This window comes from Lepus europaeus, chromosome 18, assembly GCF_033115175.1.
Source record: "Lepus europaeus isolate LE1 chromosome 18, mLepTim1.pri, whole genome shotgun sequence".
NCBI classification, from domain to species: domain Eukaryota; kingdom Metazoa; phylum Chordata; class Mammalia; order Lagomorpha; family Leporidae; genus Lepus; species Lepus europaeus.
In genome coordinates, this window is record NC_084844.1 from 608,091 (window position 1) to 634,329 (window position 26,239).

Here is a 26,239-nt window from a genome sequence, read left to right on the forward strand (position 1 = left end):
GGGAAGCCAAGGGGCCAGGGGAACAGCGCTGTGGCAGACGTTAAGCCTCCACTTATGCTGGCATCCCATACGGCCACTGGTTCAGGTCCCGGCTGCCCCTCTTCCAATCCAGCTCACTGTGAATGGCCTGAGAAAGCAGGGGAAGACGGCCCAAATGCTTGGGCCCCTGCAACTGCATGGGAGACCTGGATGGAGCTCTGAGCTCCCTGCTTGGACCTGGACCAGTCCAGCTATTTGGGGCAGTGACCAGAGCATGTAAGAGCTTGCCTTCTCTCTCTAATGCTGCCTTTCACATAAATAAATCCCTTAAACAAAAAAACACGGAGAACCAGCCACGCCAGGACCCTGACCTGCAGCAGGGGCTCGTGGCATGGCGATCACTGGGAGGCAGCCCTCCCCATCTGACTGCTGGTGAGGCTGAGGGAGCCAGAGGACGCCCCCCACTGCACACCACAGGCAGCAACTGCACGGTCTTGTGTGGGGTGGGACGCACCCACACTCACTCCTCAGCTGTTTATTCCAGTCAGCTACTTCAGGCTACATACATGGATGGAGAGCAAAAGATATCCCAACAGGCACACACAACATGGAACAGGGTGAAGGCAAGCCAACGAGAAGCCTCACAGCACACGGGGCTGGGGCCACCTCCCGTTCTTTCTGACACCACGCGGGCCTCTTCAGGCGCCCTCCCAGGACGGCCCTTGTGCGGAGCTGCAGGTGCACCGGCCCGCCCGCTGTTGGTGGACACGCGGGCGCCCAGCAGCAGGCCCAGGGCAGCCGAGGGGATGAGCTAGGTCCACTTGTGTGAGGTCCCGTCTGAGGCCGAGGACGCCGGGGAAGGATAGAGGGGTGCAGAGGGGCCCCACGGCCTGTGTGGCAGACTGTCCGCCAGGGTGACACTCCACATGGGGGGCGTTCCCTGTCTCCAGTAGGGCTGTGAGCCCACGTCAGCTGAGGGTGGCCACAGCAGGGTGGCGGCCACTGCTCTCTGGTGACCCTGACTGTGAGAAGCATGACCCACAGTTGCCAGAATTTAGGATTCCCCCCCAAGGTGTAAACAGCCACCCTGGGTAAGGCAGTGGGGACCAGGCCCTGCCGGTCCCCACGGCCCCAGAGCCTTCTGCGTCCACTTCTACCTCAGGGACCTCTGGGGCCTGGCAATCAGAATTCTGGGGGCCTCAGCTCTCCACAGGAGACTTTTTGGATTTTTTTAAACCTAACAGTGTAGTCTGTTCTGTCAGTCTCTGGGACTCTTCCCACCATCTTGGAATAAAAGGGCACTCAGTTGGGGAAGCCTCTGCTCCTGTTAAAACATCCCAACCCCACGCACAGTGAGATAGCACCACGTGACACGGGGCCACCGACACGGCGGCAGCAGAGCCGGGGGCCCGTGAGGCGGCCTCCTCCGCGCTGAGACAGCCCAGCCCGCCGGCCTCGTCACCACTTGATGTCCAGGCTGTCCGTGCAGTGCTCCGGGCTCTGGAAGGTGGTGTGCAGCGCCTCCTGCGCTTTAGGGGAGTCGCTGCCTTCCAGCCACTCCTGGTACAGCGCCTGCACGTGTGCGCTGGTCTCGGGGGGGTGCACCGGGACGGCCGAGTAGATGCCTTCCATCTGCCGCAGCAGGGCCTTGTCCGCCTGGCCGTCCTCCGTGCGGGCCTGGCCCCTGCCGTTTAAGCACCCTGGAACACACAGGGGAGCCCTCCGGTAGCCAGCGTTGAGGAAGCTTTCGCTTTAGAGGGAAGACAGTTTGGAGCATGCGTGGCCTGAGCCTGCCTCCGACACCTGCGTCTCCAGCTTCCCTTGGGACAAACCACACCAGGAGAGCTGGGAACTGTGGGCGGGGAGCCGGGCGTGAGTCCCGCCAGTGCTGGGCCATCTGAGTGGCACCCAACACCAAGGCCTGAACAACCACACGCCTCCCTCCTCTCAGGCGTGCCGGATGCTGCCGTAACTGACAGAATTAGCAAACTCCCGCCCTGGCTGAGCCCATGTCTAGCGGCCACCTCCCGTGTCCCCTGCAGCCTGGCCCCCGGATCTGTCCACTGAGGTTTCCACGGCCCCACGTCGCTGAGACAATGTCTGCCTCTCTGCCCCTCCCCCTCACACCCTGCCTCACTCGGGCTGGACGCACCTGGCGTTTCCACCGAGCCTCTTGCATCCCTCAGAAAGATGCGAACACCCCAATTCCCTCCCTGAGCCAGGGGCTCCTTTGTCTGACCCCCACCCCTAGTCACCACAAGCCCCCTCCCCGTCTGGGCCCCCTTCTCACCCACAACCTGCCACGGTCCACGCCCCTCCTGCACCCACCCCGCAGGGGCCCCCACTGACACCCAAGGACAGAACCCGGCTCAGCCTCAGTCCCCACATCTCAACGCTGAGGTTCAAGGTTATGTTCCCACACCTGCGGCCACAGAGCAGTGGACTCTCCTGGTACCACACGTGGGCGAGGCCATTTCCTAGGCACGCCATGCAGGCGGGAGGGGACAGAGAGAACTGGTGGTGTCAAGGATATCACATCCAGCTCTGAGGGTGCCCACGCCCATCATGAGTTCGAGCTGAGAGCCCACGGGGGCCCACGTCTCACCTTGGGGACACGCCAGCACCTCCACGAAGTGGTAGGGGAGCCTGCCCCTCCTGAGCTTCAAGATCATGTTCTGGATGTTTCTGAAGCCGTAGGCGGCAGCAAAACGCAGCAGAACCTCCCCGTTCTTCTCAAGGGTGACCTCCTGGAAGTCCCGGTTTCTGTAACGTCAACAGAACGGATGAGCGATCGAGCCTGTACACACAGACAGGCCTGACGGCGGCTGCGCGCTGCGCCCGCGCTGGCCCCTGGCCCCGCCCTGCCGCCCCTCACACCTCAGGGCTCGGTAGGTGACCTCCTCCACGTGCTCGTCGAACAGCTCCTTGGCCGCGTGCCTGAAGACGTGCGCCAGGTACCCATCCGCGCCAGCTCCGTCACGGCGCCCCACTCTCTCCTCCCTGCAGTCCCCAAACCTCGGCAGGCACAGGAAACAAAGTGCTTTGCTATTGCTGCTCAAAGGCGCCAGAGTTCACCAGACCACTCGGGGCAAGGCTCCCCAGCTGCCACTGCTGCCTGCCTGTGCCAGGCCAGGCCGAGGACAGAGCCCCAGGCCCTGGAGAAGCTGACCTTTTGCAAACTCCAGTCTCACCTTCTCCCACCATAAACACAGCACTGGGGTCCGAGGGCTGCAAGGGAACGCACAACGCTGGCCTCACGGCAACTGCCACTCGCTCGGTGCCGTGGCCACCAGGGCCACCACCAGCTGCAGGCGCCCAGAAGCCCAGAGCTGCTCTCTCAGGACCAAGGGGCTTGAGGGAGTCCCTGCTCTGCTCTCTGGGGCCAACGTGCGGCATTTGGGACAGCAGGGTGCAGACGTGACCCCCAGAGGGCGGCTGCTGCACCATGGGAGCCCTGAGCCCCTTCACGGCCCTGCCCGCATCGGACTCCAAAGCTGACAGGTGGCTGGAGCTGCAGTGTGGCCACACTCACACTTCACGTGGCTTTGTCACACAGAGGCGTGGCCCTGGACAGGTGGAGGCCCCTCCCACCCCCGAGAAGCCACTTACAGAGTGTCCACAGCGGCATCTCTCACGGAGAGGTCACTCTGCTCCATTATCTGAGCAATTTCACCTGCAAACGAGAAGGGACCTCGTGGCTATGAAACCTCCCGCAGGCAGCAGGCGCCCACCTCAAGGAGAGTAATGGTAACGAAGACACGCCAGGGCCAGCGTCGTGGCAGTGGGCGAAGCCAGCACCCGCGTGGGCACCGGTTTGTGTCCCGGCTGCTCCACTTCCAATCTAGCTTCCTGTAATGGTCTGGGAAAGCAGTGGAAGATGGCCGAAGTGTCTGCGCCCCTGCTACCCATGCGGGAGACCCAGATGAAGCTCCTGGCTCCTGGTCTGGCCAGGCCCAGCCCCGAGCTGTTGCAGCCATCTGGGGAGTGAACCAGCAGATGGAAGACCTCTCTGTAACTCTTTTAAATTTTTTTTTAATTTTTATTTGAAAGATAAGAGTTAGACAGCGAGAGACAGAGAAAGGTTTTCCTTCCGTTGGTTCACCCCCAATGGCTGCCATGGCCAGTGCTGCGCCGATCTGAAGCCAGGAGCCAGGTGCTTCCTCCTGGTCTCCCACGTGCGTGCAGGCGCCCAAGCACCTGGGCCATCCTCCACTGCCCTCCCGGGCCACAGCAGAGAGCTGGACTGGAAGAGGGAGCAACCGGGACAGAATCCGGCGCCCATATGGGATGCCGGTCCTGCAGGCGGAGGATTAACCAAGTGAGCCATGGTGCTGACCCCTAAATAAATATTTTTTTTAAAAAAGACATAGATAAAATTTAAGAGTCTGATTTTTCTTTATGCCCTTGAACTGACGGATTTATGCGAACAATGTCTCCAGCTCCGTGTTTTTGCTTCCCAGTGTAGCTTCTGTGCCTAAGCCCGCATGGACAGGATGACCACACACACTGGCTGCATTTACACGGCGTATGTTGACGGTGCAATGAGATCAACTGGAAATCAGAAGCACTTTCTCTAACTCATTTCACACAGGGGCTCTTAAAAATATCTGTATGTATTTATTTGAAAAGTAGAGTGAGCGAGCGAGCAAGCGAGCGAAGTGAGCGAGAGAGATCTTCCATCCTCTGGTTCTCTCCCTCAAATGCCCACAATAGCTAGGGCTGGGCCAGGTCAAACCCAGGAGCCCAGAACTTAACCCCAGTCTCCCACGTGGCAGGAACCCACGTACCAGAGCCACCACCTGCTGCTCCCCCAGGGTGCCCTCAGTAGGAAGCTGGACTGGAAGAGGAGCCGGGTTCAGGCCCAGGCACCCTGACGTGTGATACGGACGTCCCAAGCAGCAGCTTAACCACTGCCCACACACTTGCCTGACACAAGCATCCCCAGGGAAGAAAAGCTGACAGAGAAAGCGAGTCTTCTAAAACCACCACGGCACAGCCGGGCAAGCCACCACTTGCAACACCAGCATCTCACGTGTCCACTCAGATCCAGCTTCATGCTAACGGGACGGTGGGAGACCCAGGTGGAGCACCTGCTCCCGGCTTCGGCCTGGCCCAGCCCCAGTTGTTGCAGTCGCTGGGGAGGGAACCAGTGTCTGTGGCCCCAGACACTGAGAACACAGGGCAGCTCTGCGAGGCGCTCCTACTGCCGTGTAAGCAGCCAGGGATGGACCCTCTTCCCCTCCTGTGGGTGTCGGCGTGCTCCCGGGCCTGCGGGCCTGAGCGGACGCCTGCCCTCCACGTTTGTCTCTTGAAAGCCGAGCTCCCACTGGCCTGTTTTCAGAGTCCCTGTGAAGCAGAGCTGCCTGGGTTTCTACAAACTCTTAGCTTCCCCCGAGTGATCCGGCACAGAGCCCGCTGCTGGCTCTGAACACCGACAGTGCCAGCAGCGCCGTGGAGCAGGTGCATCCTCCCCGAGCGCAGGCCTGGTTGTGAGGAGGGGCTGCGGGCACAGTCCCAAGCGTGGACCCCAGCAGTCCCACAAGCTGCTCCACTTGGAGGAAGAGGTAGAGGGGCACAGGACGCAGGACCCAACACGATCCTGTGTGTCACTTCCAGGCAGTCAGGGCCCAAGGGCCCTCAGCTGTCAGCGACCGTGAGGGTGGCCAGAGCTGCCGGACCCCGTGTGCCTGGCCAGCTGGGGACGCCCCCAGGGCCCAGGCACGGCCCTGCCCACCACTCACCTGACGTGAGCACACAGTCAACACCACGGGACCCGTGCAAGGCAGCAGGAAAACCTTCTCGAAGAGCCTCCAGCTTCTTGTCATAGCAAGGGGCCACGATCACGTGGAAAATCTTCTCTGGAGACAGGTTCTGGGGGGAGAAGCACTCACGTTTAGGGCTGGTGGAGGAGCGGCAGCGGCTTCGGCACAAGGCACCAGAGTGCCACCCATGCTGTCTCAGCTGCTGCGGTCTAGGTCCCTACAGCCACATCTGGCTGCCACTGGCTCCTCAGCCACACCAGCACCGTGTCCACGAGCGTCCACCGCCTCGCTCCGCAGAGTTGCATTCAAAGGACCTGCAAGCCCAGCAGCCTGCAGAGCCTCCCTGGGAGCACCGGGAGCTGCGCCTACCCATGGCGGTGCACAGGAGGAGGGAGTGTGGGCTCCCGGGCCCCCCTGCCCTGGGCCCTGCCACACAGCCTGGGCGCCAGCAGACACTGAGTGACCCTTTGGTCAGGTGAGGGGCTGCAGGCCAGGCCTCCAAGGCTCAGCTGTCCCTCACCAGCGCGTGCAGGACCACTCAGAGCTTCAGCGCGGCCGGGCAGGACAGGGCTGCAGTCCTGAGACGCCTCAGAAACACCTGGACCCCACAGGTGGGGACAGGGCGAGGGGCAGGTGAAGATGGCCCTGACTCATTTCCCCAACAGCACACAGCCCTGACCTCAGTTAAAAATTCACCAGCTGTGGTGATTCGATGAGCAACAGGTCAAGAGAGCGTCCCCACTGCTACGGTAACTGGGCCTGTGTGGCTGTCTCAGGCTCTCAGGCTGCCAAACTGCTTCTCTAGACACCATGGTGCCCGAACGTGGCTGCCCCCAGGAGCGACAGAGGGGGCTCCAGCGGCCGGGGGCCTTGCATGGGTGCTGCAGAGATGGAGGGAGTCACAGAGGACTCGGAGCTGCCAAGGGCCAGGCGGGGGGGCACGCAGTCCCATCACATGGAACTGCGGAATCTCACAGACGCAGCTAAGGGAGTAACGTGACGGGGCCCTCCCCTGGAGAGGCCGTCCCAGAAGCCTTGGGCCTCATCTCAGACGTGTGCAGTTTCTCCTGAACCCAGCACCAGTGCAAGTGAGCACCCAGTGACACATGGGAGCTTACAGAGACGAAGCTGTTAACAAAAGGAAGGGCACAGGGGTGGGCAACACAGGCCCGTGCTCACCTGGGGGCCGAGACCACCCTGACCACAGCCAGGGAACACGGCGGTGCCCACTCTGTCCCTGAGCAGCCCCAGCTTACCTGCTGTCTGGCAAAGTAGTCCTTCACCAAGGAGCCCATGACCTGCTGGGGGGACTTGGCAGTGCAGAGGTGGGGCGTGACGGGTCGGCCCAGCACCCGCTCAGCGTATCGGACCCAGCCTGGGGAGAGAGGAGGCCCACAGGAGAGAGTGAGTATACCAGGTCAGCTCCTCACTGCCTCACCCACCGTCCTGCCGCTCCAGGGGAGGCTGGGACACCTCTGCTTTAGGTCTGGTCAGGAATCTGCAACACTGCCTCCACCACACTCCAGGCTGTGGGTCCCAGGAATCCACAAGGTGGGGGAAGTCCCGTCAGAACCCCCAGCAGGAGCTCCAACGGGAAGAAGGCACAAGGCACCAGCCCCCACAGAAGGGTACAAAGGCCCGAGCCTCAGACCCAGCACACGGCGCCAACCTGCTGCTGCTCACGTGTAAGAACTACAAGGGATCTTCCAAAGTTCCTGGAAAATGCACCTTATGAGAAAACTATGCAAGAATTTCAAAAAAACTTTTTGCAACAAACTTACCTTTTAATCCAATTTTTCCATGAATTTCTTGAAGTACCTTCCTACAGACCCCAAATCATAAACCACCAAGGCAAAGTGGATGTCGTGCTCACTGTCCCCAGCCTAGCTGAGCGTCTCCCATGAGGCTGCCACAGCCGTTCCCAGAGAGGTGGACACAGGTGGCGCGGTCAGCTGACCTCTGTACCTGACAGCTTCTCCCAGGTACAGCTCCCGGCAGGAAGGGAGCACTCACTGGGCTGCAGGGCTCCTCAGAGCCCCCCCTCTCCAAGTCAGGGTCACTGTGCCAGCCACCAGACATGCAGCAGCGTCTCGCATGGCTAGGATGAGTGGCAGCTGCTGCTCTGCCAAACCCAGCTCATCCTCCCTGGAGGCTGCCCTAAGGGCAAGGCAGGGGAGACCTGGCCATAGCTCCCCACCCCACCCCACCCGAAGCCGTCTGCGCTCAGGCTCCCTAACCCGACTGTGACACCTGCATGTCTCACGGTCCATGGAGCCACAGCTCTCTCCTGCCTCCCACTGGGGTGCAGTGTGGTGGACACAAATCAGGGATGTTCCACTAAAACCTTCAGGTGGGCAACACTAACTTTCAACCCTGGGCCCATGACACACATACACACGTGTGCACACAGAGCATCCTGGCATCCTGGCCAGGCACAGAGGCCTGGGGATCAGTAAGGGCGGGGAAGGTTGCCGAGAGGGTGCAGAGGGGCTCAGGCCCTAGTCAGATGCAACACTCCCGACTGAAACAGCCAAACCTCAGGCCACGAGGACAAGTGTCCCAAGCCCCTAGACACTTCATAGCTCTTGCCACACACACACAATTATTCCATTGAAAAATAAAAAATTGGGGGCCAGCGCTGTGGCATAGCGGGTAAAGCCACAGCCTGCAGTGCTGGCATCTCATATGGGCACCAGTTCAAGCCCCGGCTGTTCCACTTCCGATTCAGCTCCCTGCTATGGCCTGGGAAAGCAGTAGAAGATGGCCTAGGCGCTTGGGCCCCTGCACCCGTGTTAAAGACCCGGAAGAAGCTCCTGGCTTCAAATTGGCGCAGCTCTGGCCATTGCAGCCATGCAGGGAATGAACCAGTGGATAGAAGTCCTCTCTCTCTCTCTCTGCCTAGCTGTAACTCTGCCTCTCAAATAAATCAATCTGAAAAAAAGAAAAAAAAAATTGCCTTAAAAAGCAAGAGCATCTGGCAGGCACAAGAGCTGTGTCCTGTGTGCCACCTGCTGGCCACCCCACCCCAGGACACAAGGGCCATGAGCTTGCCCCGGGCTTGGAGGATAGTGCTGCAGGCCTCAGGCCAGCACCAGCGCAGCAAGGAGGCTCCAGGTAGGAAGACGAGGCCACCAGTCCTCGCATCTGAAGGACATTGACAGCCAGAAAGTCCCCCAGGGAATTCTGATCCAGGCTTCAACACCGAGCGCCAGCGTGACACAAAAGCCAGCTCCACCCAAAAGAACGAAACAGCAGCACCAGCTTCCGCGGCAGCATGGGCGCGATGGGAGCACTCACCTGCAACTGGGGGTGGTGGCCCCCGCGCCTGCCAGTGTCCCCAGCAAGGTCGTGAGAAGACGAAGTGCGCAGGGGGCCACTAGAGAAGACTGCTTACCACAGCTCTGCTCACTGGCGCGCTGGGCGGGGCAGGAGATGACCCCTGGGTTCCCACGGACCTGAGACCAGAGTCTAGATGTCCAGCAGCTCAGTCACCCAGCCCCTCCTCTGCTGGGTACTGGGCAGGTAAGCCCGGCAGGTGGCACCAGGACTGCAGAATGTGGAGCCCACAGCTCTGGACTGGCTCCTGGTTTTGGCCTGGCCCTGCCCTGGTCCAGGCCTGGTCATTGTGGCCTAGATGCCGCCCTTCACTTAGCCCTGAGGAAGCCCTGTGGGCAGTGGTGGGGCCCCTGCACCCTCAGGCCATGAGGACTCTGACCAACTGCGGCTGCCAGGGAAAATTTTTTTAATTAGTTTGAGAGGCAGAGAGAGAAAGAGGGAGAGACAAAGAGATCTTTAATCCGCTGGTTTGCTCCCCAAACAGCCGCTACGACCTGGACTGGGCCAGGAGCTTCTTCCAGGTCTCCCATGGGGGTGCAGGGCCCAAGTCTTGGGCCATCTTTCACCGTTTCCTCAGGCGCATTTGCAGGGAGCTGGATTGGAAGTGGAGCACCTGAGACTCAAACTGCCACCCGTATGGGAAGCTGGCGCTGCGGGCCAGCAGCAGTGCCGGCCCTGCCGGGCATCTTGAATCTGAAAGCCACTCAGGGACCCCGTACGTGACTACCCCACCCCCAATCCATTCACCAAGTGAACTCGGCTCAGCAGGGTGCTGGCCCCCTTTCCGTACGTCGTCAATGTGTAAGTGTAAGGAAGGTCTGGTTCCAGCCAGATCCCCTGATCCGGGAGGCGGAAAGCACCTGAGCGACAGCTGCAGCTGAGACATAAAGAGCTCCCAGAGGAACACAGCATAACTAGGAAGAACGTTCTAGAGGCTCCAAACCTAGCGGGAAACCACCCTGCACAGTGAACCGTTACACACGGCAATCCTCAAGCCGAGAGCTGCAGCGCTGGGCTGCTGGCAGGAGAGCTCCGGGACACAACGGCACTGTTTCCACTGCGCTCAGCCACCTCCGCCCCCAGGGCCTCCCACAGACGACGCGCCTTGCTGGTCTGGTGGTGGGAGACACCGTCCACTGGGTGGCGGCACCGTGGACACAAAGTCTGGAGACCACTCTCCTCTTGGCTGTGGGGTGGAACTGGGAACCACGCTGTCCGTGGCACCACGTCAGACCCCAAGGACAGCCCCCAGAGGGAGGCGGGGCTGGTGGCAGGGTCGCCACACCCACGCCAGGACAAGCAGACAAACCCCTAGATATGTGATGACAGCGGCGCTGGGCCTCATGCGGCCCCTCACAGAAGTTCCAAGTCCAGGTGGTGTACACTTGGACCTGGGGTACAGAGATGTGAGTCACTGTTCTACCCCAGCTCAAAGCCGAGCAGAGCGCACCAGGCCTGGGTCCTTAGTGAGTGAGTCAGCCCACGTGGCTCTTGAACGAGGGGCAAATTCTGTTTCCTGCTTCATAAATGGGTGGAAAGTACCGCCAAGTTCTTAGTGACCCCAGCTTCGACATTCCACTTTATTAACTACAAATGAGCGAAGGCTGACGCATACCATGCTAGAAAAACGGCAAGCTGTGATGGGGGAGGGTGACAGAGACTCCCAGGAGGTGGGGCTCTCAGACCTCCCAAGCTTAGCTTCTGAATGGCAGGAGGCTGCTGGTGCGGATCCCCTCCTTCTTCCCTTGTGAGTCACCTTCAAAACGTTCCAGAACGGAAAATTCCGCGACAGATCGTCAAGGCTTCAGTCACCGATTCTTCACAGTAAAAGGAGCTGAAGTGCTCTGTGGGGCACTGTGGTCCAGGGAGTACGCAGCTGCTGGGACGCCCACATTCCATATTAGAGCGCCGGGTCAAGTCCCAGCTACTCCACTTCCTAGCTCCCTGCTAGGACACCTGGGAAGCAACAGACAATGGCTCAAGTCCCTGAGTCCCTGTCACCCATGTGGGAGACCTGGATAGGGTTCCTGGCCAACCCCTGGCTGGGAGAGCCCTTGGGGGGATGAGACAGTGGATGGAAGGTCTCACTCTCTGTCACTTTGCCATTCAAATAACTTTTTTTTTTTTTTTTAAACAGTGCTTTACAAAGCACTCCCTGGTAGAATCTGAGCATTAATGTGAAAATGTATTTTTATTTTATTTATTTATTTATTTATTATTATTATTATTTTTTTTTGACAGGCAGAGTGGACAGTGAGAGAGAGAGACAGAGAGAAAGGTCTTCCTTTTGCCGTTGGTTCACCTTCCAATGGCCGCCGCGGTAGGCGCGCTGCAGCCGGCGCACCGCGCTGATCCGATGGCAGGAGCCAGGTGCTTATCCTGGTCTCCCATGGGGTGCAGTGCCCAAGCACTTGGGCCATCCTCCACTGCACTCCCTGGCCACAGCAGAGAGCTGGCCTGGAAGAGGGGCAACCGGGACAGGATCGGTGCCCCGACCGGGACTAGAACCCGGTGTGCCGGCACCGCAAGGCGGAGGATTAGCCTAGTGAGCTGCGGCGCCGGCCTTATTTTTTATTTTTGACAAGCAGAGTGGACAGAGAGAGAGAGAGAGAGACAGAGAGAAAGGTCTTCCTTTGCCGTTGGTTCACCCTCCAATGACCACCGCACCACACTAATCCGAAGGCAGGAGCCAGGTGCTTCTCCTGGTCTCCCATGGGGTGCAGGGCCCAAGCACTTGGGCCATCCTCCACTGCCTTCCCAGGCCACAGCAGAGAGCTGGCCTGGAAGAGGGGCAACCGGGATAGAATCCGGCGCCCCGACCGGGACTAGAACCCGGTGTGCCGGTGCCGCTAGGCAGAGGATTAGCCTGTTAAGCCACGGCGCCGGCCTGTATTTTTATTTTTTAATACTTATTTTAAATTCAGAGTTACAGAAAGAGAGGGAAGGACAGAGACAGAGATCTTCCATCTGCTGGTTCTCTCCCCACATGGCTGGGGCTGAGTCAGGCCAAAGCCAGAAGCCAGGAGCTTCATCCATGTCTCCCACATGGGTGCAGGGGCCCATGCACTTGGGCCACCTTCTACTGCTTTTCCAGGCCATTAGCAGGGAGCTGGATGGGAACTGGAGCAGCCAGGACCTGAACTGGCACCCACATGGAATTCCAGCATCACACGCAGTGGTGTTACTTGCTACAATGCCAGCCCCAAAATGTATTTTTAAAATTATTTATTTGAGGAGAGAGCGAGCGAGCGAGCAAGCAAGCACGAGCACACGCACTAGTTCACTCCCCAGATGCCTGCGGTGGCTGAGATGGGCCAGGCTGAGGTTGTGAGCCAGCAACGATATCCAGGTCCCCCACAAGTGGGCGGCGAGAACCCAGTCACCTGAGCACTCACCACGGCCTCCCCCGGTCTACGTTAGCAGGGAACTGAAGCCAGACAGGAGTCAAACAAGCACCTGACGTGGGGCATGGATGCACGGACCCCTGGGCTGAACAGCTGCCTGCAATGTGAGTAAGTTTTTATGCTATAATTTTTTTTTTTTTAACTTTTTTTTTGACAGGCAGAGTGGCTAGTGAGAGAGAGAGACAGAGAGAAAGGTCTTCCTTTTGCCACTGGTTCACCCTCCAATGGCTGCCGCAGCCGGTGCACTGCGCTGATCCGAAGCCAGGAGCCCGGTGCTTATCCTGGTCTCCCATGGGGTGCAGGGCCAAGCACTTGGGCCATCCTCCACTGCACTCCTGGGCCACAGCAGAGAGCTGGCCTGGAAGAGGGGCAACCGGGACAGAATCCGGCGCCCCAACCGGGACTAGAGCCCGGTGTGCCAGCGCCACTAGGCGGAGGATTAGCCCGTTGAGCCGTGGCACCGGCTTTATTCTATAATTTTAAGCAACAAAGGATACATGAGTGCTTGCCAAATTATCATCTCATCATGTGGATACCTGAAATATATCATACTTTTAAGAGAAAGCAAACTTTCCTGAATGAATAGTGTATTTACCGTAGATACATGAGAAATACAAGTAAGTGAAAAAAAATAACCTTGGCCATCAGGTCCTCCCCACAAACCACCCTCAGTTCCTAAGTAACAACGGCTGACAGCAAACCTGCAGGGTCGAGGGGGGCGGGTGCCCCCACTTCCACCTGCCCCCAGACTGGCACTCTTGGGAAGTAGTGCGTCAGCCGACACACAGCGAGCGGCTCACCGGGACAGGCGGAGGTCAGCATGGGCAGGGCACACTCGTCCTGGCCGTGTTGGTGGTACCGGCGCACAAACTCCCTCTGACTCTCCAGGATGCTGAAGTCCGCAGCTATCGTCGTATCAAACACGTAGTGCACCCCTGCGGGAAGACAAGCACGCCCAGGGCTCACAGTCAGAGTCCCGCTGCTAGAAGCGAAGCACTTCCTCCCCCTTACTCATTTTTTCTTATGTTTAAAAGACAAATTTAAACAGCAACTTCATTGTGGTGCAGGGGTTAAGCTGCCACTTGCAATGCCAGCATCCCATGAGAGTGCCAGTTCAAGTCCTGGCTGCTCCAGTTCTGATCCTTCTAACGCATCGGGGGAAGCAGCAGCAGATGGCCCAAGTCCCTGGGCCCCTGGACCCACAAGGAAGAACTTCATGCAGTTCCAGACTCCTGGCTTTGGCCTGGCCCAGCCCTGGCCATTGCAGCCACTTAAGGAGTAAACCAACATATGGAAGACCCCTCTCTCTGTGGCTCTTTCAAATGATACATAAATCTTGAAAGAAAAAATCCATGGAAACCAGATTTAAAGGTCAGTTTTGGTGCAACGTATTTTAAGCCCATGCTTAGAAGGGGCCTTCAAAAAGGAAAACACGTATTAAGAAAAATTCTGCTGGGGCCACCACTGTGGCATAGCAGGTCAAGCTGCTGCCTGCAGTCCCAGCATCCCATATGGGCGCTAGTTCAGGTCCTGGCTGTTCCATTTCCGATTCAGCTCTCTGCTATGGCCTGAGAAAGCAGTAGAGGATGGCCCAAGGACTTGGGCCTCTGCACCCGCATGGGAGACCCAGAAGAAACTCCTGCTTTAGATCGGCACAGCTCCGGCCGTTGCTGCCATCTCGGGAGTGAACCAGTGGATGGGAGGTTGATCTCTCTCTCTCTGCCTTTAAAAAAAAAAGGATTTATTTATTTATTTATTTTGAAAAGTATGGTTACAGATTGAGAGAGAGGGAGAGACAGGTGGCAGCCTTACCCATCACGCCATGCCACGGGCCCCATACTGTGTTCTTCAGGGAACACCTGGGTATCTTTATCTGCAATCGGTTGGATCCCTGGTTGCAGAACCCAGCACACAGAGGGCAGACAGTATAATACTCAATTGTATGATTATTGATTATATTCACTTTTTTTTTTTTTTGACAGGCAGAGTTAGACAGTGAGAGAGAGAGAGAGAGAGAGAGAGAGACAGAAAGGTCTTCCTTCCGTTGGTTCACCCCCCTAATGGCCGCTATGGCTGGCGCACTGCGCCAATCTGAAGCCAGGAGCCAGGTGCTTCTTCCCAGTATCCCATGCGGGTGCAGGACCCAAGCACGTGGGCCATCCTCCACTGCACTCCCTGGCCACAGCAGAGAGCTGGACTAGAAGAGGAGCAACCAGGACAGAATCTGGCGCCCCAACCAGGACTAGAACCCAGGGTGCTGGCGCCACAGGTGGAGGATTAGCCAAGTAAGCCGTGGCACCGGCTGATTATGTAAACTTTTAAATATAAATTTTAAAAAATCTCCCCCCAAATAGGGTCTTTGACCATGAAACAATATGGATGCAACAACTCTGATCCCTGGTAAAACTAAGCTACCCTAGGCTTTAAAATTTATTTGTTTTCCAGAGAGAGAGAGACTATTTGATAGTTCACTCCATATGACTGTAACAGCCCAGCAGGAACAAAGCTGGGAGCTGGGAATTCAATCCGGGTCTCCTACTCGGGTGGCGGGAGCCCAATTACCTAAGCATCACTCTGCCTCCCAGGGTCTACATTAACCGGAAGCTGGAGTCAAGTGCCAGTCAGAGCCGGGGACGGAACGCAGCTGTTCCAATGTGGGATGCAGGTCTGCCACAGGCCCTTGACCTCCAGGTCACAGCCCGCTCCCACCCTGGCTTTTGAAGGCCAAAAGCATGAACAAATGATTTAATGAACAGCGGCTCAGCTCTGGCTACAACACTTAGGGCACTGAAGAACAAGACCCCACCCGAGTGAGGCCCACAGGCTGCTTCTGAGGCTACAGACCCTCTACTACAGTCCATCCCAAAAAACCAGGGGGCACAGTAACAACTCTTACTTTGCGGATCACCCAGGTTTCCTGAATTCACATGTCGACTGCTAGGGCTCTAAAAACACCACCGCGAGCAACAACCGGGCTGCTCGGCTTCGCAGGGTGGAGGCCAGTCCAGCCTGAAGACACAGCTCTGATATTTCAGGCAGCATCATCCCAGTGCTGCCCTTGGGAGCCGCGTGTGCTCTTCTGTGTGTGTGTGTGTGTGTGTGTGTAAAAATATTGTAAAACATTTATTTGAAAGGCAGAGTAACAGAGACAGAGCCTCCATTCCCTTCCCAAATGGTGGCAACAGTGGGGCTGGGCCACCACCTGCAGCTTTCCCAGGTACATCAGCAGGAAGCTGGCCACAAGCAGAGGAACCAGGACTCAAAACTGGCGGTCTGAGATGCAGGTGCCACAGGAGGCACATAACCCACTGTGCCACCACGCGGCCTCCACGGTGCTCCCCACAGAAGGAACACAGCCTGCTCCCTTCCTGCTCTGCTCTCCAGAGCCTCTTAGGAAACTGGACACCAACCCTCACAGACACCATTCTCTGTCACACAAACATTGTGAGCTGACGATGACTGGCAGATGTGCTGGGGGGGGGGGGCTCCCCCGTCCCTGTCCACACAACAGGCAGGCAGCCATTTCCTCCTGCCAAAGGGGTCAGCCCCCCCCGTCACAGAGCACCCACGTGCCCGTGGCAAGGAGTGAGTGACACCCGCCTGCCAAGGATTTTAGGCCGGGTTTCATGACCTACAGGACTGGGTCCATTTACAACCATGAGACTCTCCTGGAGGCTTCTTATCTACCCTGCCCTTGAAAATTGAACTGGAGATAAAAAGGAGCCTTAGAAGCTCAAGTAACCGACCCACAGTGTTCAGAGATAACCGACCCACAGATTACCAGAGATAACTCACCCACGGTGTATCAGAGGTAACTCACCCACCCACCCAGGTGTATCAGAGGTCACCCACCCACCCACCCAGGTGTATCAGGGGTCACCCACCCAGGTGTATCAGGGTAACTCACCAAGGCTCTTGAGGAAGCCACAGAGTCTTCTGGAGGCATCAGTTACACTGAGGTTGAACTTAGCAGCAAAATAAGGCAAAGACTGCGGGCACACAGACACGACCAGCACTTTATGCTTTGAGGTATCACATTTCTAGAAGAAACAGAGTAAGGTCACATATGTGCTAATTATACAGCGGGGAGCAAGACCTCCTAATGCAAAGTTCACAGACAACATGATCACAGCCCTATGCAAATACTAAAACAAACACTGGCAAGCAGAATTAAGAAAAAGACAAAAACATCAGGATTCACATGACACATGGGCCAGGTGTCACAGTGCCACAGCTGAAGCCACCATCTAGGACACTGGCACCAACACTGGAACATCTGGAAGCAGCAGATAATGGCCCAAGTTCTTGGGTCCCTGCCACCCACATGGGAGACCAGGACAGAGTTTCTGACTCCTGGTTTTGGTTTGATTTGCCTTTCAAATAAAATAAAAATAAAAAAATGTCAGGGGCTAGTGCTGAAGTGTAGCTGGTTAAACTGTGGCCTGCAGTGCTGGCATTCCATGTGGGCACTGGTTCGAGTCCTGGCTGTTCTACTTCCGCTCCAGCTCCTTGCTAACATGCCTGAAAAAGCAGCAGCAGATGGCCCAAGGGCTTGGGCCCTGCACCCATGTGGGAGACCCAGAAGCAGCTCCTGCTCCTGGCTTCAGCCTGGCCCAGATCTGCCTGTTGGCAGCCATTTGGAGAGTGAACCAGTGGATGGGAGATCTGTCTGTCCCTCCCTCCTTCCCTCTCTCTCTTTCTCTCCTGTCTCTTTCAAATAAATACATATAACATGGATAATTCTTTAAAAATTATAATTAGTTTATTTGACAGAGGTCTTCCATCCACTGGTTCATTTCCCTCTATGCCTGCAACAGCCAGGGCTGAGCCAGAACAAAGCCAGCAGCCTGAAGCTAATCTCGTCTCCCACTAGGTATCAGGGAGCCACGTACTCGAGCCAATCACCCACTGCCTTCTAGGGCGGCCATTAACGGAAGCTGGAATCGGAATCAGAGCCGGGACCGAAACCCAAGCCGACAGCCCAACGGGCATCTTAACTGCTGTGCCAAATTCTGCCTCAGAAGTGGATAATTTGAAAGGAAAATATGAATTACAACATTTCCCATAAATCGCTGAAATGACCCAACAACAATAAAAGCAGACACAATGAAACAGTGTCTACAGAGTCGTCTCCCAACAATCACTCAGCCTAAGCGACCCAGTGACACGTTTCAGCACATTTCTAAGGAATACGTATTTCTCCTCTTACATAAACTGTTCTCAAACACACAGCACAGGGCCAGCTACCACCTGCAACATGGCATCCCACATCGAAGCCAGTTCAGGTCTCAGCTACTCTGCCCGATTCAGCTCCCCGGGGAGGAGCCTGGGAAGGAGCAGTGCTGGCCTCGGACGCCGCCCCGCCCCCTAAACGTGGGAGACCCGGATGGAGTTTCTGGCTCCTGGTTTTGGCCTAATGCAGCCCAGCTGTTTTTCTTTTAAGATTTATTTATTTGTTTGAAAAGCAGAGTTACAGAGAGGCAGAGAGAGCGCTCTTCCACCTGCTGGTTCACTCCCCAAATGGCCATAACAGCTGAAGCTGGGCCTATCCAAAGCCAGGAGCTTCTTCTGGGTCTCCCACGTGGTGCAGGGGCCCAAGCACTTGGGCCATCTTCCACTGCTTTCCCAGGCCACAGCAGAGAGCTGGATGGGAAGTGGAGCAGCCGGGACTTGAGCCTGCCGGCACTAAAGGAGGCAGCTTTACCTAGACCACTGGGCCAGCCCTGCCCCACCCCGCAACCCTCCACCCCACCCCCCCCCAGCTATTTCAGCTAGCAGATTGAAGATCTCTCTCCACCTTTCAAATAAATACAGAATATGAATAAAATACATTAAATTAAGGTAATAAATAAATAAACAGGTGAGCACAAAGTCACAAGGCTATCAACACCCTGAAGCCAAAACTTGAAGCTGGAGGCTTGCCAGAAGAGATCCCGGTAACCAGGAGCGCGTGGACCCAGAAGTGCGCGGAGTGACACCTCTCAGGGCTGCCCAGGTGTGACCCAGGGAGCAGCAAGAGCAAGGACATCAGAAAGACCAAACTTACTTGGAGCCAATAAGCTGAGAAGACCTAAGACAGCCCAGGAAACGTCGGAACATTACCAAAGTCCAACAAAATGCCACACACAGGGAAGCATTTAGCCTGGTGGTAAGCTGCCCGTCGGGACACACCCCCCCGTCAGAGGGCCTGGCTCCAAGTCCTGCTCTGGCTTGATTCCAGAAGGTCCAACCCGATTCCACACTTCATCCCTACCCCAGCCGTTAGCGAGAAACCAAAGGTGACTGCAGCAGCGGCTCAGGAGAAAGGAAAACAAAGCAGCCCAGGAACTGAGGTTCACGGGCAACTCCCCACAGGTCTACCAAGGAGCTGAGGGCACCGTGCCAGCAACCCCACCCACAGACAAGCAGGCCGAAGCTGATGTGTGAGACGGAACAGCAGGAAACGCTGTGGTCGGAGGCTGCCTGTCCCCTGCAGACCCCTTGAGAAGCCCAAGTGATACCATCAGGGCCCCAGCCCTGGAGCACACCATCCTCGGGCTCACCGCAGATTCCCAGAGCGCCAATGGCGGAGCTGCCACGGTGGCACAGAGGGCAAAACCAGTGCCTGGGATGCCGGCAGAACATGAGAGCTGGTGCGAGTCCCAGCTAACGCACCTGGGAAGGCAGCAGAGTCAGCCCAGGTGTTTGGGTCCCTGCTACCCGTGTGGGAGACCTGGATGGAGCTCCAGGCTCCTGGCTTCGGCCTGGTGCAGCTCTGGCTGCTGCAGCTATTTGGGGAGTGAACCAGCAGATGGAAGATCTCTCTGTCTCTACCTCTCTCAAGAACCCTGCCTTTCAAATTCTTAAATACATCTTAGAAACAAATAACAAGTAAGCCCACAGCAGCTGGATCTGTGGCTGACAATCACAAACGTAACGTACGTGCACCGCCAGGAATCAAGGGTTGTGCGAGCACGAGGAAGGCAGAGGCGCCTCCGCTGCCCGCGCGCCTCAGGAAGCAGACTCCGCTCTGCCCGACGCCTCCCTGGGCAGGGCTCAGTCCTCATGTCAGCGCTCCTCTGAGGGAGGGGGCAGCTTGTGACCACGAGCGCTCAGTGTGAGCGCAAGGCTCAGGAGGGAGAGAAGTGGCTCTCCTGCCTCCCGGCTTTCAGCTGTGGCTTACGCCAACCTGATCTGGGTTCCTGCCGTGGCAGCCGAGGTGCCGGTGGACGGGGGCACGAGGAGCCCGACAGGCCTTCTATTTAGCAGTGGAGCCGACAGCAATGCCATCTATCACCACCGTGAGACTTCACCAATCTCATCAGGAAAATGAAGAGGAAGAAAGTCAGAAAAGATGAAACTTATCTATAGTCAATAAACTGAGAAGACCTGAGATAAACGAACATCGGGCTATCACGCAAGTTTAATGACTGTCACATACAGGGTAGGTGGTCGGCCTGGTGGGTAAGTGGCCCGCAGGACACACCCCCCGGAGCAGTGTGCCTGCTCGAGACCTGGCTCAGGGTTCCGACTCCAGCTTCCTGGAGGCAGCAGTCACGGATCAAGTAGCTGGACCCCCGCTCCCCACTCCGGGAGGTTGGGATTGAGTTCCCAGCTTCCAGCCTCAGCTGTGGAGAGCACAGAGCACTGGATCAGGAGATGAACGCTCTCTCCGCCTCTCGAGTGAAAAACCACAAACAGCCTGGCAAGACCCATGTGCAACGTGTACGGCCAAGGGCCTGAGGCTGCACACACACTGAGGGCAGTGGGAACCCAGATCCTGAGGACTTCACGGAGTCACCACTGAGCCTGCGGCCGCTCACCTCAACTCCTCCACGGAGAGGAGCTCCCGACTTGTTAAATGCCACAGCAAGTTTTGTCACTAGCAGCTGAACGTAACTGAAACGTTATACAGACAAGCAGCACAACAAACTAAACGGCCAATAAGAGAGCCGGTACTGTGGCACAGGTTAAGCATCCACCGGCAGCGCCGGCATCCCGTGTGGGCACTGGTTTGAGTCCTGGCTGCTCCACTTCCGATCCAGTTCCCTGCTGATGGCCTGGGAAAGCAGTATTAGATGGCCCAAGTCCTTGGGCCCCTGCACTAGCCTGGGAGACCCAGAAGAAGCTCCTGGCTCCTGGCTTTAGATTGGCCCAGCTCCAGCCATTGCAGCCATTTGAGGAGTGAACCAGAGGATGGAAGACTTCTCTTTCTTTTTTTTGACAGGCAGAGTTAGACAGTGAGAGAGTGAGAGTGAGAGTATGAGAGAGAGAGAGAGAGAGAGAGAGAGAGAGAGAGGGAGGGAGGGAGGGAGGGAGGGAGAGACAGACCGTTGGTTCACCTCCCAAATGGCGGCTATGGCCGGCACACAGCGCCGATCCGAAGCCAGGTGCTTCCTCCTGGTCTCCCATGCGGGTGCAGGACCTAAGCACTTGGGCCATCCTCCACTGCCTTCCCGGGCCACAGCAGAGAGCTGGACTGGAAGAGGAGCGACAGGGACAGAATCCGGCGCCCCGACCAGGACTAGAACCTGGGGTGCCTGTGCCGCAGGCAGAGGATTAGCCTAGTGAGCCGCGGCGCCGGCTGACTTCTCTTTCTCTCTCTCTCTGTAACTCTGCCTCAACTAAATAAATAAATCTTTAAAAATTGTCAATAAGCATATTAAAGATCTTCAGCCTCTATAATAATCAGAAAAATGCAAATGAGATAAAATTTTCTACTCAACACATTAGAAAAAGGTGTGTTTGCTGACGAGTGTCAGGAGAACTGCACACAGCTACGTGTGTGCACCACTTTCGGGGCCAGCGTTGTGGCACAGCAGGTTAGGCCACGGGCTGTGACCGAGGCATCCCGCGAGCACAGGTCTGTCCCGGCTCGTGGCTTCAGCACGGACCAGCCCTGCTCCTTGTAGCCCTCTGGGGAGTGAACCAGCACATGAAAGCTCTCTCTCACCCTGCCTTTCAAATAAATAAATGAGAAGACCATGACCTCCACCTCTGAAAACAGCTCCAGAGGCACTGACACCCCCTGACTGTGGGCATGACACTTGACCTCACCTGTTGAGGTCTCCCCTTTAGCTAGGGGAGCCCGATGGGCGACAGCAGCCCCCACCCCCACCGCCGAGTCAGGGAGGGAGTGTGACTGTGCGGGGACTCTGTTCCTGATGGGGAAGGGCGTAGGCTCAGCGCCGCTGCGGCAGGAAACGTCAGCAACACAGGGATAGGGCTGGCACAAGCAGGCGATGTCCCGGCGCAGCGACCTCCACCTCCCCCACCCCCGGCCACAGCACCAGCGAGCCCCCGGACACCGTACCTTGTTGAGGTTCAGGACCCGGAAGAAGCCCTTGGCATTCTGCTGGGACAGCTGGATTCCCTCCTCTGCAGTCACACAGCTGTCACACGCCAGGCAGTCGCTCAAGAAAATCCCGGCATCGGCCAACTTGTGGAACGCTCCCTTCTAGAAAAGCACAGCGAGGTCTGGCAGGACTCCTCACTTGGGAACACCGCGGTCAGGGAGGGCGGCACAAGCCCACACACGCGACTCAGCAAACGCCGGGCAGGAGGCAGTGCCCACCTCCGAGCAGCCTGAGGCTGCACAAGGGCACAGGCCTAGCCGGTGGTGACACCGGAGACCCTGCAGACAACCGCCAGGGTGGAGGCTGGCCCCATGTCCTCAGGGGAAGGCAGGTCTGGGAGCAGCCCCGCCCACTTCTCCCTGCAGTGCTCCTCACCAGAGCCTGGGGCACAGCTCTGGTAACCTGAGCTCCCTGGGGGTGCCTACAGTCCTGGCCTCTCCCTAGAGGCTTAGAGCTTGCTTGGCTGGCTGCTGGCTCAGGGTCCCCACCTGGATGTACAACAGGGACCTCACTGATGCTGACACCCGCCCGTCCACACCCGTCCATCACCGGTCTCAGTGAAGAGCGGCTCCCTGCTGGCTCAGGGTCCCCACCTGGATGTACAACAGGAACCTCACCGATGCTGACACCCGCCCGTCCATCACCGGTCTCAGTGAAGAGCGGCTCCCTGCTGGCTCAGGGTCCCCACCTGGATGTACAACAGGGACCTCACGGATGCTGACACCCGCCCGCCCATCACCGGTCTCAGTGAAGCGCAGCGCTGCTCACCTGGATGCTGGCACCCTCACCCTGCATCCCTAGACTCCGCTAAAACAGAAGCCGCGTCTGCACTCTGCTCAGAGCCCTGCACAGCTGCCCTCACGGGGAGGTTCTCAGCCTGGCAGGAGTGTTCCCCGCCACGCCCAGCCACAATGGCCCTGGCTGCTACTGCCACACTCTGGGACGCACCCCAGCCAGCTCTGGGCTCACTCTGCATGGCATGGCCCTTGGCAGGGATGTCCTGACACCTGCCAGCACCACCCTCCTCATCCACCTCTTCCTCCCCGCGTTCGCAGCACCAACTGTTTACGTGCTCATCCCTCCTCGGTACAAACTTCGGTCTGGCTGTACACACCCCAGAACGTGCCACACACAGACCGCGTTCACTATCTGGCGATGAACACGCAGCCATCTGAAGTTTGCTGGAATCATTTCAACAAATCACGAGAACTCGAGCAATGTTGTCTTCCCCTTTCAGCACGGCCTGACAGCAGCCAGCTCGGCTGCCACTCTGAATGGAGCTCAGCCCACTGCCTCCTCCTGGAAGTGACCCAAGGGCCCCGAGACGCCTGCTCACTCGGGGTCTTGTCCCACTACACGTGGGGATTCAGGAGGTCTGTGCGGGGCCCACAAACCCGTACTTCTAATGAGCTCCCGGGTGGGGCTGGTGCCTGGCGGCCCCGGCCAGCCTCGCGCCGAGCGCGCTGCACCAACTCGCCATCCTCCCGGCGGCTCCTGCTCCAGGGCCGGCTCCCCCCGCACCTGTCACACATTCCTCCTTCCCCCTCCTGCCCCTAAACGCCACGCCCGTTCCCTTCCACCACCTGGCCTAGCAGCCGCTCTGCCCCAGAGCAACACCGGCCTGTGTCGGACAGCGTCCTTCGGAAAGCTCAGGTCTGTGGCGCTACCGCTGCACCCGGGACGGCCTCTTACCCCTGCCACTCCGGCTGGCTCGCGCAGGTCCCATGCCCGCCAACGCTGCTCCTCAGCTATTGCCGGCTCCCTCCACCCTGCGCTCACACACACCTGCGCCCTCCCCTCGGCCCCCGCCCCCTGCTGAGGGGGTCAGGGTCTGCGCACACCCCGCCCTCGCGCCCACGCTGTCCTGTGCCCACCACCGACCTGCCGGGCATCCACCTGGCCGGGGGTGCGTTATCTCAGCCTCACAACCTGGGAGGGCGCATCACTGGTGAGGGCTGGAGCCCTGTCCGCGGCGATGCGCCCAGAGGGCGCGGGAGGGCCCCAAGGGCTCCCAGGTCCCGGCAGACGTGCTCAGCGCCGGCGATCCCGAGGCCCCCGACGCCCACGCCGGTCCCTCCGCGCAAGGGGGGACGGCTGGGTTTCCGCGCGCCGCTCGGGGCGCCCCCACTCCCGGGCAGGCAGAATTTCCGACACAAGGAACCAGACCAGGGGCGGCGGCTCCCAGCCCCGGCCCAGCCCGCCCCGCTCACCTCTCCGCCCGCCCGCGCCGGGCTGGCGCTCGCCTCGGCCACATCCTCCGCGTCCTCGGTCCTGCTTTTCTTGCTACATTCCTTAAAAAGGCAAGGGGGCGTCACGAGCCGCCGACTTCCGCCGCGGCCCCCCCTCACGGCGCGGCCCCGCGGACAGCGGCAGCCACCTGGCCGCAGGTGCGAGGCCGCCGCCCGCTGCGCACCGAGCACCGCCGCCTCGGCCTGCGCCGCCGCGAGGCTCGGGCGCGGTGTCCCGGGCTGAGGGAACCATTTTGCGGGACAGGGAAGGACGGCCGGGCGCGCCAGAGCCTGACGCCACCCGGACGCGGCCCGCCCCGGCCCCGCGGCCCGCGCCCACCTTGCGCGTGCAGTGCTCACACTTCATCGGGAGCGGGCGGGCGGGCGGAGGCCGGCGCCTCGGCTGAGGGGAGCAGCGCGGACGCAGACGCGGCGCCCGCCGCCCGCAGCCCTTTGTCGTCCTCGCTGCGGCGGGCCCCGCCCCGGCGGCTGCGCCTGGCCAATGAGAGCGCCGGGACAGGGCGAGCCGCACCCTGAGCCAGTAGGAGCGCGCGGAAGGCGCCCCGGCCCCGCCCCGCACGGCTGGCCTCGGCCAATGAGGGTGTCGGAAAGCGGCGGGCCCGCCCCTGGAGCCAATGCGACGGCCGACGCCGCGGGGCCCCGGGCCGGTTCTGCGAGGGTTTCCGCCTCGGGCGGGCCGGCGGGGGCTGCTTAGCCACGGGCGCGGGGGAGGGCCGAGGGCGAGCCGCCTGCGGCGGGGGCGCGCGTCGTCCGCGCGGCCCCACACCCGCCTCTGGCCGCCGCCATGGCCGCCCTGCCGCGCGGCACGTAGGCCGGCCGGGCGCAAGTGCGCGTGCGCGGCGAGCGCCGCTGGGCCCGCGTGGACGCGGCCGGGCAGCACGAGGGCGGCGTTTTCCGTTCGTGTCGTTGGGAGCGGGAGCGCTGCGCCCCGCCGGGCCGTCCCGGGGCCCCCGCCAGGGCCCGCGCCCGTCGGCAGCCGCGGTCCGAGAACCCTGGCCGGGTCCCCTCCGCCGGCCCGGCCGGGCAGGGAGGCTGGTGTGGCCTGCAGCCCCCAGATGCTGCCCGGGGCTCCGCTTGACAAAGCCGGGAACGATGTTGTCCCCATGGACCTGACGGGCCGAGCAAAGCCGGCGGCACGGAGGGCGCTCAGGAGCCGGGGGGGCCGTCCAGCGCATTCCAGGGGCGCGGGGGTCACTTTGCAAAACGCAGTCGAGACCCCGCACACTCGGACCCCGCGCTGCCCGGTGTGAGCTCCGGGGTGAGGCCGGCTCCCCCGGCCCTGAACACCCTCCGGTGACACCTGCAGGGCCACACGTGGGCACCGCGCTGGGAGAGCCCGCGGTTACAGCCCCGGAGCCCACGTCTCCCCTTCGGAGCTGCGGAGCACAGGGTCGGGGCTGTCGTCCGGGTTCCACGCCCCAGAGAGCTTTCCCAGGTTCTGAGCCGGAATCCGACGCAGAGAGCACGCGTGGAGCAGTCAGTGCCAACGTAAGGAAGCCCTGGGTGTGCAGCTCGGGGTCCTGGTGCTGCGCCCCTCCTGAAGGCAAACCCTGTCCCGCCGGGGCGGCAGGAGATCAAACAGCTGGAGCCTAAAACCCCAGTAGGATCTTTTCATGTTAGATCATTAAATATTCTTTTATTTATTTATTTATTTTAGACAGGCAGAGTGGATAGTGAGAGAGAGACAGAGAGAAAGGTCTTCCTTTTTGCTGTTGGTTCACCCTCCAATGGCCGCTGCGGCCGGCACATCTCGCTGATCCGAAGCCAGGAGCCAGGTGCTTATCCTGGTCTCCCATTCGGGTGCAGGGCCCAAGCACGTGGGCCATCCTCCACTGCCTTCCTGGGCCACAGCAGAGAGCTGGACAGGAAGAGGGGCAACCGGGACAGAATCTGGCGCCCCTACCGGGACTAGAATCCTGAGTGCTGGCGCTGCAGGCGGAGGATTAGCCTGATAAGCCAGGGCGCTGGCCTAGTTTTCCATTTCTTAAAAAAGATTTATTTTATTTATTTGAAAGAGTTAACAGAGAGTCGGCGCCGCCGTGGCTCACTAGGCTAATCCTCTGCCTGCGGTGCCAGCACGCCGGGTTCTAGTGCCGGTCAGGGCACTGGATTCTGTCCCGGTTGCTCCTCTTCCAGGCCAGCTCTCTGCTGTGGCCCGGGAAGGCAGTAGAGAA

General features: G+C 59.1%; 1 protein-coding gene across 2 annotated transcripts; it reads right to left on the reverse strand.

The window, feature by feature from the left end:
* Window positions 1-464: 464 nt before the first annotated feature.
* On the reverse strand, window positions 465-24,492 carry NARF (nuclear prelamin A recognition factor). 2 transcript variants are annotated; one of them, XM_062215863.1, is made up of 11 exons: window positions 24,385-24,492; window positions 24,027-24,107; window positions 21,774-21,917; window positions 16,389-16,521; window positions 13,282-13,416; window positions 6,998-7,116; window positions 5,721-5,850; window positions 3,589-3,652; window positions 2,857-2,994; window positions 2,585-2,742; window positions 465-1,679 (listed from the first exon to the last, which is right to left on the reverse strand). In XM_062215863.1, the coding sequence occupies exons 1-11, from the start codon at window positions 24,409-24,411 to the stop codon at window positions 1,438-1,440; spliced, it is 1,371 nt and encodes a 456-aa protein (XP_062071847.1). In that variant the 5' UTR covers window positions 24,412-24,492; the 3' UTR covers window positions 465-1,437. The 2 variants fall into 2 exon arrangements, with proteins under 2 accessions (XP_062071847.1, XP_062071848.1); XM_062215864.1 differs by lacking the exons at window positions 24,027-24,107; window positions 24,385-24,492 and adding an exon at window positions 22,410-23,210.
* Window positions 24,493-26,239: the final 1,747 nt, after the last annotated feature.

What these genes read in the sequence shown, in the direction of transcription:
- NARF (XM_062215863.1), bottom strand. Translation starts at nt 24,411, where the DNA reads ATGAAGTGTGAGCACTGCACGCGCAAG. An exon ending in GTGAGCACTGCACGCGCAAG is followed by an intron (nt 24,108 to 24,384) that starts GTGGGCGCGGGC and finishes TGCCTTTTTAAG; the next exon opens with GAATGTAGCAAGAAAAGCAG. An exon ending in GGGTCCTGAACCTCAACAAG is followed by an intron (nt 16,522 to 21,773) that starts GTACGGTGTCCG and finishes TGTTTCTTCTAG; the next exon opens with AAATGTGATACCTCAAAGCA.